At 36.8% G+C, this 14,793-nt stretch overlaps 1 protein-coding gene across 1 annotated transcript in view; it reads left to right on the top strand.

Annotated features, from left to right (window-relative positions):
- The window catches only part of SPOCK3 (SPARC (osteonectin), cwcv and kazal like domains proteoglycan 3), a 158,032-nt gene that overhangs the window by 47,494 nt on the left and 95,745 nt on the right, over positions 1-14,793 (top strand). Inside the window, exon 3 of the mRNA XM_030239559.2 lies at positions 12,248-12,293. Within this exon, the coding sequence (XP_030095419.1) occupies positions 12,248-12,293 (46 nt within the window). The remainder of the gene's footprint in view (positions 1-12,247; positions 12,294-14,793) is intronic.

The following is a 14,793-nucleotide window of genomic DNA, read 5'->3' as shown; positions in this document are numbered from 1 at the left end:
ACATTGAAATTAATCTCATTTTGGGACAGGATACAGCAGATTTTTGGCGCTCAGCAATAAAATTCTATTTTAAGGCTAATTGAAGACTCTCACTGTTTTTGAAGCACAGGGAAAACTCAAGAATGCAGAATGCAATTTCCTAATTGGATACCAAAGGAGCTCATCTTCCTTTTCAGGGGGGATGTGTATTTGTGTGTGTGCAGAGTTGTGTCAGTTGTAATTGCAGCTGCTAAGAATTTAGCCCAAGTAAAATACTCAAGTCTTTGGTGTTAAGTCCCTCAGAAGTAAAAAAATGCTTTTGCCAGCACAGTCCTTTCTAATACACTGCTCCTCTCTGAGCTCAGCATGGACTTGGTGTGTCATGTGCTGAAGCATCAGCAGGGTTTCCTGCAACCAGTGGGATTACTCTTTGTCACTCATCCTGGCAAGGTCTGAATCTGCTGGGTTTGAGATTAAAGTCCATAATAACCTGACTTAAGACCTGAAGGACTGAGATGACAGAATGCTCTTGTAGATGGGAAAGGAGGATGATGCTAGGGGTATAGTAAGGTTGTGGAAGTAGCATGATGTAATTTCTTTGGCTGTTAAATAATAATTTGTCTTGGTCATGGTATTTTATGGTAATAGTTCCCAGATATTTGGTATTGGCAGTTTGCAGTTAAGGTCCAAACATTGTGATAAACACAGCTTTCTAATTTTAGTGCCTTTAAACGAGTCCTTTAGTCAAATCAGTGAAAGCAAGTTAGCGTTCAAACATTTACCTTGTCTAAAAATATTTCTGCTGATATCCTTGAGTTCTGGAGAAGCTCTAAAGACTGAAATAAGCAAAATGTAACTTTTAAAGAAAAAAAAACAGTGAAAATTTTTAAGAAAAAATTTGAATGATAGAGACTTAGAGTAAAGAGTAGGTGATTAGTTAATGAAATTTGGAGATGATGATAGAGCCCATTAGTGCACATTATAAGATGCTGCTGCAGCAAAGATACCAGCCAAGAGATTTTTTTTCTTTCAAAAGTTTCTAGTCTTTAATTTAGGGTAATTTTTCCTTCATCAGTTCCCAACACAGGTAATGAGACCTTCCTTACTTGTGCTTGGTCTTTGCTGTCATCTCTTACTGCAGAGCTTTGTCCTGTCCTGTTTCATGTTCAGGATGTCTGCTATCAGAGGATCTTACACCAATGCTCTGGAAACCATTTAGGAATGGGCTGCTTCTTGATCCTTGCTCTGCTCCTCAATAAGGGATGCATTGCAGGGCATCTCACAGCACCACATGCTGACATTGATTGGAGTTTTCATAGAAAGCAGGAACTTCATAATATAGTGCATATGAAAACATATTTCAGAATAATGCATCACCAAGATCCACAAGAAATGGGTCGACTACTTTGAGATAAATTTAGATTGCAGGTGAGAATAATTCCTTCAAGAAATTCAGCACTTGGTGATAGACTTTTTTGTTATCCTGTGTGAATTAATTAAAAGAGTAGTGCTGGTATTTCAAAACTTCCATTTGTGCTTAAAAACCTGTAGATTCTTTTACTGATCTTTTGAATGCTTTTACTTATTCTTTAGGCTTCATCAGTAAAAGTTACTGCTTTAGGGTCTGAGAAATAATATTGCCTTATGGAGCCCTGCAGATTGAACTGTTGTTTTTCTGAATAGCTGCTGTTGTTCATGATGAGAATGAAGCCAGTCTTTGATCTTAACAAAAATGAATAATGATTTTATTTTCTTTAGGACCAATGGAAGATAACCATTTTGGAGGAGAATTGTTCTTCAGTGATTTCTCTGAGGAAGATTGTTCTGATGCAGCAGATTTGACACATAGCATTTAGTGATTAAAAACAGTCATAAAAAACACAAAGTACTGGAGTGGGGTTTTGTACATATTGTCACCTCTACCCAATAAAGATGTTAAGGATGATGGAAAGGGTAGTATCTCTGTATATATTTAAGAGAGAGAAACCCTCAGTTTCTTTTCCTGGCTTGCTGAGCTGAGCTGTGTGTAAATAAGCAGATGATGCCTGGTACATTTACATGCCTGAGAGAAGAGCACTGTAGGAGCTGACTTGGAGAAACTTCTGCAGAACTATTCCCAAACATTTGGACTAAAACTAGGGCTAGATCAGCTTCTCTGAAAAACAAAGGATCAGGAGGGCAAAGCAAATGTGTCATACACACAGATTTCATGCTATATCTGGGAAGATATAGAAGGATATAGAAATATGTCACATACACAGATTTTGTGCTATATCTGCCATATAGGGGAAGCTGAACCAGTCTGAACCCCTTTTTGCTGCTGCTGCCCTGCAGATAGGAAGCCTACAGGTGCAGTTTGAAAGACAGAGGAAGGCCACTGCTTCTCAGCTATTTTATGGCTTCTGCAGATAAGCAGTAAAGAGGGTGTTTTGACTCATGTTTTACTGTAACACATCCTGATTTTATTGGTATTTTTAATACAAGCTAATGAATTAAGATACAGAGTATCCTAGGTAGTATTTACATAATGTGGGAGTTTTTTACATGTTTTTCACCATACATGGTTAGGATATCAAAAGAACCTTAACTCTCCATGACACAAGCATAGTGGCTGGAGTTAGGAAACAAAACATCCGTGATTTATTTCAAATTAATTTACTTTTATTTGGGATTCTTAAACTTCACTGTCAGTAGGATTCAGCCTAAACTTCTTGTCTTGTTTATCCACCTGCTATCACCATCATGCATTTTACTGAAACTGTTGGCAACTCTCTTGCCCTAACTTAGCTCGCTTTTGTGTCGAAGGGAGGAGGACAATCATGGGAATGTGCACAGTCGTGTGGCACCATTTGTGGCGACTGAGGATGCACAGGGATCAAGAAGAAAGAGGGACACAAGACAGGTCTTCTCTAAGGGATGAGGAAAATAAACTTCGGGATGGATGGGCATGCTAGTAACGGCGGGTAGGGAAAAAACGGGAACAGGAGAATGAGAAAGCGGCGGGAGACAGCAGCCGCGCGGGCAGGGGGGCGTGAGGAAAGAGGGGAGGGGGGGAGGAAGCCGCCACGGAGGAGAAGAGAAGAGAAGAAGAGAGATAGAAGAAGAGAAGAAAGAGAAAGAGAAGAAATGAGGAAGAGAGAGAGAAGAGAAGAGAGCGAGAAGAGACGAGAAGAAAAGATGAAGAGAGTAGAAGCGCAGGAGAAGAGAAGAGAAGAGAAGAGTAGAGAAGAGGAAGAGAAGAGAAGAGAAGCGAATGAGAAGCGAACGCAGAGAAGCAGTGGAAATAAGAGAGAAGAGATGCAGAGAAGTAGGTTGAAGAGAGAAGAAGGAATAGAAGAGAAGAAGAGAAGAGAATAGAAGAGAAGATAAGAGAAGGAGAAGAGAAGAGAAGAGGAGAGAAGAGAAGAATATAAGAAGAAGAGAGAAGAAAAGAGAATATAATAATATAATATAAGATAAGATAATAATATAATATAATATAATATAATATAATATAATATAATATAATATAATATATATAATATAATATAATATAATATAATATAATTCCTTTCCAAGCTTTTCTTGGAAAGGAAGTATCTGATTAGGGGAAGTTCAGTATAGGTAATACAGCAATATTGTAAATTTTAGGCTTAAATTTAAGTATAGGTTGAATGAGAACAAATCTTATCATTTTTTCCTACAAAGACTGGCATATTTTTAAAACAAGTTGTAGTTGTGAGGTACATTTATAAGGAGATAGAAGAATTTAGGCTACTAAAGCCTAAATTTCCTCTTAAGAACATGGGACATTTGGCTTGCAAATATTTTTCTAAGAAAGGAACCCTGACTTGGTTCTGTTTAAACAAACAGACTGAGATATGCCAGTGAAATTCCTTTAATCTGCAGAATAACCATTTGTTTTTGGTAAAAGAGCTGTTCTTTTCCAAATGTAACTAATTATTAAGCCCAATTCAAAAATATATTGCTTGCTGAAATATGTGTTTTCCCAAATCAGTATAAAATACCATTACTGTACTAAATCAGCTATCACCCTGAAATGTGTATGTGCTTCTTCTGTCTTGTTCTTCAGTTTGCTAAATTTGTGATTTTCTAATGTTGACAATAAGTGTGGGAATTTCTTTTTATCCTACTAAGATGACTGAGTTACTTAGAATATAGTTCTCTTTTTCTTACTGTCCTTATTTTCTCTTGTCTTTATACTTCTTTTATTGATGTTAAACTGCATGACATCCCATTTAAATTCTTTAATTGTAGATAGGAATTATTTTCTTAATATCTGTGTAGCACTCTTGTACTGAGACCAGCAATTTTAACTATTCCCCTCTGTTCAGTTGCATACATGATGTGTACGTGTGGTTTTCCCTCCATCCCATTTTCTGTTGACACATCTGTTCTTTTTGTTTGTAATGACAATAGCACTGTTATTCCTCTCTTATAAGGTTTGGAATTCTCTGATTTCTTCAATTTTGGACTGTTTTTACACTAGGGTGTTCTTTGTCCCCATGGCAGTGAGAGGTAGGCTAGAACATTGTCCTAAGCCTTAGCATGAGAGACTTCTTTTCTGCTGGAGAAACATACCAAAATTCTGTCCATGCAACTGATACAGCAGATCTCATGATTGTCTTTGTAATTAATTTTTTCCAGGCTGGAAAACAAATGAGCAAACAAAAACAATGTCATCAAAGGTATAGTGTCTGCATTTTTAAGTGATTTTAGGACATGGTATAAAGATAAATTTTCAAATTCCTGAATATAAATTGATGACTAGCACTTTTTCCCCCTCTTGCAGTGGTCAGATACGGTTGAAAAGCTGTTTTCCAAATACTGTGTGAGAACCAAGGCCTTTTCAAATCCTTTTAGACATTTAACAGACCTTTAAAACCTAGACAGTTGCTGTCCTTGTGCCCTCCCTGTCTCCTTCACATCTTACAGGGCTTCTGTCCTGAATATGACAAGTTTGTATTGCTGCATTATACAAAAAAAAAGGCTGGTGGAAGGAGAAAGAAGAGTTTGAAAAGACAAATTACATGAGCTCCTGTCATTTGTGGAGTAGTGCAGCATTTGGTACAGAAGGTGCACACACCCCCATTGTCTCCTTGTGCACAAAACTGTTACTACATTGTCCAAGCCTCTCTGGCTGGTCATTGGTGGGTCTCTGCACTGACTATTTCTTAGCTTTTATCTTTGAAGATGTTAGCTTTTTTTTCCAGTTTCCTGAGATCTCCTTTATACATTACAACTTTTTTTTATAGACACAGACATAGCCTTACCATCCTATTGCCATTCCCTTTCAACATACCAAGGTGGATTCCCTCCAGCCCCACATATGTGATCTGACCCTCCTGTACAGTCTGTTTCTGTTTTCTTTTTTGCTCTTTGCTCTCTGTGGAACTGTATGCAGAGATCAGGGAGTAATTTTTGCCCTTGTTGCCTTGGGCTGGTGCATTAGTGAAGTGGTGTCTGAGGAAATGGAACAGCAACAAGTGTATGAAGTGCCTGAGCAGGCATATGAAAGTCCCACAGATAGTCTTTTACCTCACATATGTCATCTATTTTCATTTTTTTTCTCTTACTGCCTAGCAAATATATATTTTAAGGCCTTCTTCACAAGTTCAATTTTGAGAGCATAATAGGAGGATGATCAGAAGTTTTTGTATTTGTAGGGAAAAGATGGTCCATTATTTCTTTTATCCATGATGAGAAATATGAGATGTACTTTTAAAGAAACAATGTTTTAAATTTTACTGGGATTTAGAAGATTATAGTGTTTGTGCTTTGATATTAATTCCTTCCTTTTCAAAATGTTTTTCAGTATTTTCATCGTATTTCTGAATATATCCTTTAGTGAGCATGTGGTATTTCTTGACAAGTGATTTCAAATACTGTGCTATTCAAACTTGCTGCTAGTAATGCTGCTAGTAGCAAAAAGACAGCTTCCACAGAAATCTTACTGAATGGGAGCTGTGCAACAGAGAGGGCTGAAAAGTGGTGGCTCCCAGCCCAGCTTTATCAATGGTACTCAAAACAGGAGGCAAAGGAAGGGAGGGGGATGAACATTAGATGTGGGGAGCTGAGTGCCAGAGTCACTGGAAGCAGCTATTGATTCTAATTGTGCTTTGCCAGCCCCATGAATGCTGGCCTCAGGGGTGGCAGGCCCAGGAGCTGGAGCTGGGGAGGAAGCTGACATCAGGCTCCCTGCAGGCTGGCATGGAACAGCAAACCAGTGTCCTTCCACCTGCCCGTGCTGCACCCTGCTCCTGGGGGCTGCCTGCCAGCCCAGCAGCAAAGGGGCTTTGCAGCAAGGCTCTGTCTTGCCTGCAGCTGCTTGTCTTTCTCTGCCTGAGGAGCAGTGCTTTTGATACCTCTGGGGTGGTTCTTTATTTTGGATTTTTTCTCGTGTTGGTTCTTTGAGTTATTAACTGATAGGTATCTTGGCTCCTTGATTCTCAGAAGTATTGATGCAAAGGGCCACTGCCTTTGTGTCTGAGTACTTTGAGCACTGAACTTCTGCTGATTTTGGCTAAACTGATGATGTTTCTAATGGGAGACTTAATCTGCGGTCGAAGCTGGCGGAAATCTCCATTTTGCTACTGCGTAAATATCTTCTGGGCTTGTTTTCTTTAATTTCTTAAGTGTAATAAATGTGATTTTTTTAAAATTTTTTTTTAAACTGATTCACTCAGGAATGCTTCCTGCTCTGTGCAGTTCTTAAATTTGGCTTTATGGGAAGCAAAACAGCTATTTCAGCTGGTGGGAAAAGGGAGATCCTGTTGAGAAAAAAGTATTGAGCCAAAAAATGGGCTAAATGCAAAGTCTCTCCCCTTCTGGAACTAGTTTTGTTCCTAGTTCTACTGCAGACCTGTAGCTATGTGACATCACATAAGGTCTGACAGATGAAGCCACTTATTACACACATCTGGGACAATAAGTAAAAAATGTGCTAAGGAGCACAAGGTCCATGCTGGCTTCTTGCCTTCACAGGTGTTCTGAGATAGGTGAGATGCTGTGATAGTAAATAGGGTTCTGGGGAGTGTAGTGTCTGCCTTATTCTCATGTGTGCACTCTCCTGCATTTAATGGGCTGAACTGACACTCCACATTTGTACAGCAGAGTGCTCACATGGCTTGTGAGAGATCAGATGTCTGTGCACTTCAGCAGAGATGAAAACCAGCATCTGATAGGCAAGTGAGTATCCACATGCTGCTGGACAGCATGTCTGCATCCTGGATGAGAATTCCAGACTGGCTCAGGTTTCAGGTTGAGGAATTTTCTAATACATAAGCATAATGTGTTTTCCTGGTGCAATTTAGTTCCTCAGTTATGGTTTATGTTTTGGGGTAGTACTCTCATTAGATGTGTGTATCTTAGTTACTCTGTGTTTGCTGCCTGTGACCCTCATTTATTTAAGGAAGGTACCTTATTTAGGACTGGTGGATTTCCCATATGATGGCAGCTTTGCTGTTGTCTCATCCTTTTATTCCTGTAACAGTTCTTCATGTGACTTCATGTGACCAGCAATTTAAGGCTTTGTAGGATAATGGCAATCTCACTGTCATTAGACCAAAGGTACTGGAGCAAAATTTCTGCACACGTTTCATGCTTTCTTTTTCTGGCACTGGAAAGAGGTTGGTGCAGAGGTATCAGATGACAATTCCACCCCGGCTCTTTCAGTGAGACTTAGGATATAAATATCTGTTACAGCCACTGGGGAGGTTTGGGGCAGATGATTCAAACCCTCTGCTGTTGGAGTGGTGCAAAGATGTGAGGGGGAGATGCTTGGGGAGCTCAAGTTTGCTGCAGAAGTGAGCTTGAGGCAAGGGGAGAGCTGTGATGTGGGACAGTTGGCTGAACTGAGCTGGCTTGTTGAAGTGGAGTCTGAAAATAGCACAGCTACCAAATAGCAGAGACCTAGCCTAAAAGAGGTAAAGAGCTTTCGTGTTGGATGAGAAGCAGATGTGTGTACTTGAGATGCAGATAGAAGAATTGGAATGGAAAGCCCATTAAGAACTCCTTGAAATTAAAAAGAGTGAAATACTCAATAGGAAAACAGCTAACGGCAGTGAGGAAAAAATAAGCTCAATCTAATACTTTGGATTTTAATTTTTTAGGGAGCATGGGCAACCAGAAAAGCTTTTGATTCTAAAATTGTCAAATGCAATTCCATGTCCCTTTATATATTGAAGTATGCAAATCTTCTTTGTTAAAAACAAACCAACCCCTCTGTAGGACTAGGGAGGCCAGCAATAAAATGTACATTTTGCATTATGGTAAGTCATATAAATCTGAGTGGAATTTTGTATGGGCAGAATTAAGTTTGCTGTTGAACAGTGTTCAGGAAATCATGTCTTTCCTGCTTTGGCAACTGTTAGAAGTATTTTTTCTTGAAAAGTTATTATAAATGAAGCCTAACATTGTGCAGACTTCTTCTAAAATTGGTAGCTTGTAAGTCACATAAATAACAATATCCCTGTGCTGCAGCAGTGAAATTGTATTTTAATAAAATATAAAGGTAATTATGAGTTCAGAGAACTGCTTCAATTTTAGTGGTTTCTCTGTTGCAAATCAGCTTTTAATATATTTACTGTGTAGGCCATACTAGAGCTAAAACGTTGAATACAAAACAAGGGCTGAGTTTTCTTTGTCCAATATTTCAGGTCAACCTTGGTCTGAAAATATTTTGTGAGGAAACTTCCTTCCTCTCCTATGGACACCTGCTGTTCTCTGAGTCACTCATCAACCATGTATTACTATGTTCTTTAGAATACAGATTTCTGTTCAAGTGACGGCAGCATCTACAGAAAATGTTGCAGAGGAGAGATCGCTTAAATAATGTGACAAATGTGCTACAGAGGAAAGAAAAGTAATAGGCTCAAAGGTTCTGTGTCTGTTGAAAGATGAAAACTTCTGCTGCATAACACCATTGCCATGTATGGGCTAGGTTTTTTGTTGTTTGATGTTTTTCCATTGAGCTTTTTTCTCTCTTACCATACTTAAATGTGTGTTTTTTAAAAACTTATCTAATAACTCATTTTTAACATTACGAGAATACATACAGAAGAATATTGAAGTCCAAAAAGAAGCAATAAAAATGTTCTAGGCAGAATATATTTTTTCCTATTTTGCAATATCTTTTCTCATTAAAATGCTGTTTTGGTTCTTTTTATAGGGTTGTCAGATTTTCAGATGTCATAGTTTTTTTTTTTTTATAGTAAGAGCTTTTCAGGAAAAAAAAAGTTATTAGTCTCAAATTGCATATATAACTGTAGCGTGAGCTTTAGTTCTTAGAAACACTTCATCACTATGACCCTGAATGAGTGTAATGCTTAAATATGCATAATTTTAAGGCATAGATATTAAACTCATTGAAATCCATCATCCATGGCTATTAGAAGTGCTTTGTGTCTTTCAAAGAGACACTTGAAAGAAATCCTGACATTTCACAGAGTTTCAAGTAGAGCAGTAAGGATGAATTTTCTGTTTAAAATGTATGAATACCGTTAGCTGGAAAATGTTAAAAAAGTGGTATGGTTACTGTTACAAATCTGTGACTTTATTCTGCTTACTTTTACAACTTGCCCTTTAACATGCTCAGGACAAAGGCCAGGAAAACCTTGAAGAAATTCAGAAGACTTAGGCTCTGTCTTGAGATCCTGGGACACTGACTTTTGCATTTATAGGTTGCTACTTTACCCAGAGATGCTGTGATGCTACCCAGCCTTCACTTTAAACTGTGTATTCCTTCATTCTGTTTTCATATTGAAATGATGAAAATTAGGCTTTGTATGTTATATAATGATCTTGATTACATTCTGCAGAGGATTTTGAATATTATTGTAATCAAACTTACTGACTGAAGATCAGGAGAGGTCTGAATGTAAGGGGAAGCCAGGCTCTTCTGCAGAAGGTTAAGCAGCTTCAGGAATATTTGTTAAATTATAAAACTATAATTTATTGAAGCATTTTCTTTACCTAATCTGACAATAGATGAACAAGATTAACAATTTTAATTGTTTGTAGAGACACATAGGGTTTTTTTTTTTGACATATCCAATAGTGGATTTTATTTAAGTAGCATCTGATTGGAAAAATTAATTCTTTAGGAAAATCAGTATAGGTACCTATGGTTTATGGGTATTTATATTTTGGATTTCTAATAGAAAATTCTATGCAAACCATTCAAATCATACTAAAAAGAACAAAACCATAGACACAACCTACAAAGATAACAGAGGGGTAGGCATGTTGGGGAGAAGAATACAGAACAAAACATGTTGTGTTGTGTATAGATCCATAAAGCTGCTTTGTTTTTAATGCTCTGCACAATTCTAGTTGCCAAGAAAGCAACTTGGAAAAGATTCACAGAAGGGAAACAAGAAAGGTAGGGATCTGCTTTGTAGACAGAAGTCAGTCAGCAAGACTTCTAGCAATGCCTGAGGGATATTATCTTTGGAGTCTGTGAAGTTGGCTGCAGTATAGAGATGAACAAGAATTGATTTCTCTTCTGGATGGTTTCAGGCCAACTTGAGAGCATAGAATTTCTACAAGCCCCACTTGTACATTCTTCCTTAAGCAAAATGCAGGATGCTTTGTCTTAGAGGGGATATTTGTCACACTGAGGATGACTTCTCTTTTGTTCTAATAGCTGAATGTTCTAGATACTCTAATTTTTCACTATTTTTACAATAACAACCCAATTTTATTCAGGGGCTCATTGTGAATGAACATTTTTGATTTAGTAGGTGTAGAATCTACCACTTTGATTTTTTTTCAAGAATTTTAAATTTTGCCACTGTGGTGTAACTTCTGGAACAGAATTGCCTTACATCTGGTTCAGACCTGTTCAGAATACCACTGTAGGAATAAAATCATGTAAACTATTAGGAGGAATATTTTAAAAATAACATCATAATTGTAATTTCTCCTTACTTCTTGTGTGTTTAAAATATATATATATGCCTCTGTGTATTTTATTACTTGAAAAATATAGTAATTAAAAAGGCAGATCACATATACTGATTTGTAGGTTGTTAATCTGTGCAGCACCATAGTAAAGGAATGGTTAATATTGGTACAGAAAAACAGTTCTATTTTGTATTTCCGAATTCTGCTCAGTTCTGTCTTTGTCTTTCAAAGCACAAATTTTCATAAAAACATTCTTACTAATAAAACATAATCAGCCCAGTAGAGTTTAGGCTGCAACCACTTTTTTTTTCTTTTCTTTTGGGGTCAAAACCCAATGAGTGTTCTGTACTTGCAAAGACGTATTTGATGCTTGATAAATTTCTGAATTCTGACTGTGTGGCTTTGACAACTGTATGAGATTTTTTCTCAGTAGTTAAAATTTGTATAAATTGATGTTTTTTTCCATTGATCTTTTAGCAACTGGGATGGAACTGCTGGATTTGACAGTACACCCACTGCATTTTGTTAAGTTTAATATATGCAGACTTTAAAATGTTTGGTACAGTCTTTTAAATATTTTGTTCTAGAGAATAGTTAGTTGGATTAAGACATAATAAACAGTTCCAGCCATTTTTCTGTGAAACCTGTTATCTGAGATGTGCAGATAAATCTATTGTCTTGGCTATGAATTTGTAATTTATTATCAAATTTCTCATAATCTTGAAAGCAATTCATTTACTTAGGTTTTTCCTTCTTGGAACTGAAGCCTAATACAGCTGATGACATAATGAGGAAGATATTTTATGTTTATAAAGATGATTTGTAGAAAATAGAGCTAATTAGACTGACCAAATGAAAGATCTTACTGATCTGGTGAAAACTACACAGAAAATTATCTTTCTAAAATTCATATATTGCTTAAAATAGCTGTATTTTATTGATGATGACTTTGAAGCTTTACTTTTGAAAAACCATGCATTGAAAATGTAGCTAAGTTTTTCAATACCTTTGAAGTCAAAGTACAGGAAAACTACCGTAACATTTTAAAAACAGTGCTAGAAACATTACCTGTGTGAGTACTGTGAGTAAGACATTTTCTATTTTAAATGCTATTAAGTAACATTTTTGAATAGCATTTTTACTATGAGTGTTGCAAATGGCCTCTAAATTACAGTTTTATTCTGTATAATAATTTGTCCCATTATGATAACTGTAATCTTTTTCTCTCCTTTTTTTTTTTATTTTGCTGCTTGCCTTTTCCAGGAAGTAGAGGTTGGTATGCTTCTTCTGTCTTTTATGATACTGTGAGCTTTTCATGGATTCCTTATGTTTTACTAAATTTAGGTTGTTTCTCCCTCTCCAGGATGATTATTTTCGTACATGGAGTCCGGGTAAACCATTTGATCAAGGTAAGATTCTGCTCCTAGGTACTTGTGTGGGATAAAATTTGGGTAATTATATTTGTGCTCCTGTTCTAGAATACTAACAGAATTCTGTTAATTTGTGTAATTTTCTCTGCCTTCAAATAATTTATTTAAAGAGGACAAGAAATTCAGCCTAATCATCATTTTATGTCTCTGATTTTTTTCAAACATTATTGGTTAGAGAGAGATGGGAGCATTAGAAACCTCCAAAGCAGCTTAAAGTTTCCCTTGGAAAAACACGAGGTTTGGAAGATTTTGTTTTATTGGTATATTTATGTTAAGAACTTAGGCATTTTCAGTAGGACATCTGATGAAAAACAGTCATGCATTCTAAAACTTGTCTTTTGCAGTTAAGAAAAAAATGAAGATTTTGAATGTCTCTGTATATCCAACAGATAAAAGATGATCTAGAAAAACAATTTTGGGAGTCTGTCATGTTCAAGTGATCTATCTTGAGGCAAAATACATCTGGAGCATTGAGAATCCTGCAATACAGCAGTTTTAGGCAGAGAATACTATGAACAAAGGCAGCAAACAATCCCATTACACTTTCCCTCCCCAGGCACTGGAACTTAATACTTACTGTCAATATAATCCCCCTCATGTATGTTGTTTCAAAGTGTATTGCTGCCATTCTAAAACTGCTGAGGATATTGGTACTTTCTTAATTGCTCTGAGAAATGCTTCAGGGGCTTTGTCTTGTCTGGTAGTACCAGTGGCATAAATGCAATGAGGAAGCAGTGCAGGGACTCGGAGACAAGAGACCAAGCTATGTTGTGAAGATAGTGTTTAGTCAGTTTCAAGAACTTCCTTCACAATGGATACTGACTTGTGAGGGATATTACCTTGTTGTAATAGTGGAAAAATTTGTGGTTGAAGAACTGGCAGCTGTGCATGTTATAAAAACAAAGAATGTCTTACACGTAAGCCTTCCAGTCCCTAAAGGGCTCCGTGTCAAAGCTGGTGAGAAGGGACATTTTACAAGGACATGTGATAGCAAAAGAGGCAATAGCCTTAAGCAGGAGAAAGCTAGATTTGAATTAGATATTAGGAAGAAATTCCCTGCTATAGGATGGGGTGAGGCACTGGAACAAGTTGCCCAGAGAGACTGTGAACTTCCCATCCCTGGAGGCGTTCAAGACTAGGCTGGATGGGGCTCTGAGTAACATGGGCTAGTGGGAGGTTCACTGCCAGCAGTGAAAAGGGGCATTGGAACTAGATGATATTTAAGATCCCTTCCAGCCTTAACTATTTCATGATTCTGTGAATAGTGTTTTAATTCATTCTTCCTTGTTTCAGCACATTTTGAAAGGCCTTCTTATGTTAATGTGTTAAAGGATGGCAAAATTGCTCATGTGGACAGATCTGTGTAATTCTGTTTGTATTAATAAGAGCTTCTATATGGAAATATATGTCCAAACATACCAGGAGGGTAGCCCTTACTATGAAAATGAATAATGGTATTTATTCCTGGACCACAAAATCTATTTTTAAAGATAGAAAAAGACTGTGATTTGTATTGCAATCCACCAACACAATTTCTTAAAGCAACATCTGGCACTTGTTTGAGGAAGAGGACTTGCTCCCATTAAACTATTGTTTGCTTCTATCTTTATAAGATAAAAAAAACCCCATATTTAAATGTTCTGACTGTATATTTTATATGTGTGCCTATGTGTATAGAGCTCTAAATGTTTTTGTATTTCTATAAATACCACAATGTAACTTGTTCATAAGCAATTATGTGGGGCATGTATTACTGTTGGAATAAATCTGAGTGTTCTTATAGCATATTTAGTTACTGCTAAAAGGCAAGTTTTGCTCTTTCAGTGGTTTTAGAAAGCAAGTAGGATGTTTTGTGTCTAGGACTAAAGTTGACTGCTTTTAGTAGCTTTTTAGTAGCTATTATACACATACAATATTTTCTGACACATTTTCTTCATGCACCACTTTTGCATCAGACGAAAATATACAGCATACTTCTGGTACATTTTATTTTTAGACTACAGATGTTAGCAGAGCTTGGAGGGTGTAACTATTGAATGAAATTGCATACACAAAGACACTGGTGTAATTTGCTGAAGTGGAAAGGATGTTTTCCTTCGCTCAATAGAAATACCTTGGAGGAAAAGTGGAGTATATTCTTGTAATTGAAAAAATGCAGCATGACATTTTCTGTGGAGGCTGAAGACCCTGAAGGTATGGTTGGTTCATAGATGTATTTATGAAATTTCTTGTAGACCATTCCATTGAATTTTTTTTTTTTTTGGCTTTTGTAGTATCAGGTTATATTAGATGTCTGCTTACAGCAGGAATTTTGTAGATACTGTTCTACAGCAAAACCAGATTTTGAAACTATTTTACTTATATTAGTTTAATTCTTGCCTTTTAGCTCTGTGTATTTCACCTACCTAGTTCTGTAATAATTTGAGTAACTAAGGATATCCAAATATATGCAAACACTATAATTTGAAAATACATTTCT

Source organism: Serinus canaria, chromosome 4 (assembly GCF_022539315.1).
Source record: "Serinus canaria isolate serCan28SL12 chromosome 4, serCan2020, whole genome shotgun sequence".
Classification (NCBI taxonomy): Eukaryota; Metazoa; Chordata; class Aves; order Passeriformes; family Fringillidae; genus Serinus; species Serinus canaria.
This window is presented reverse-complemented; position numbering and strand designations above follow the sequence as displayed.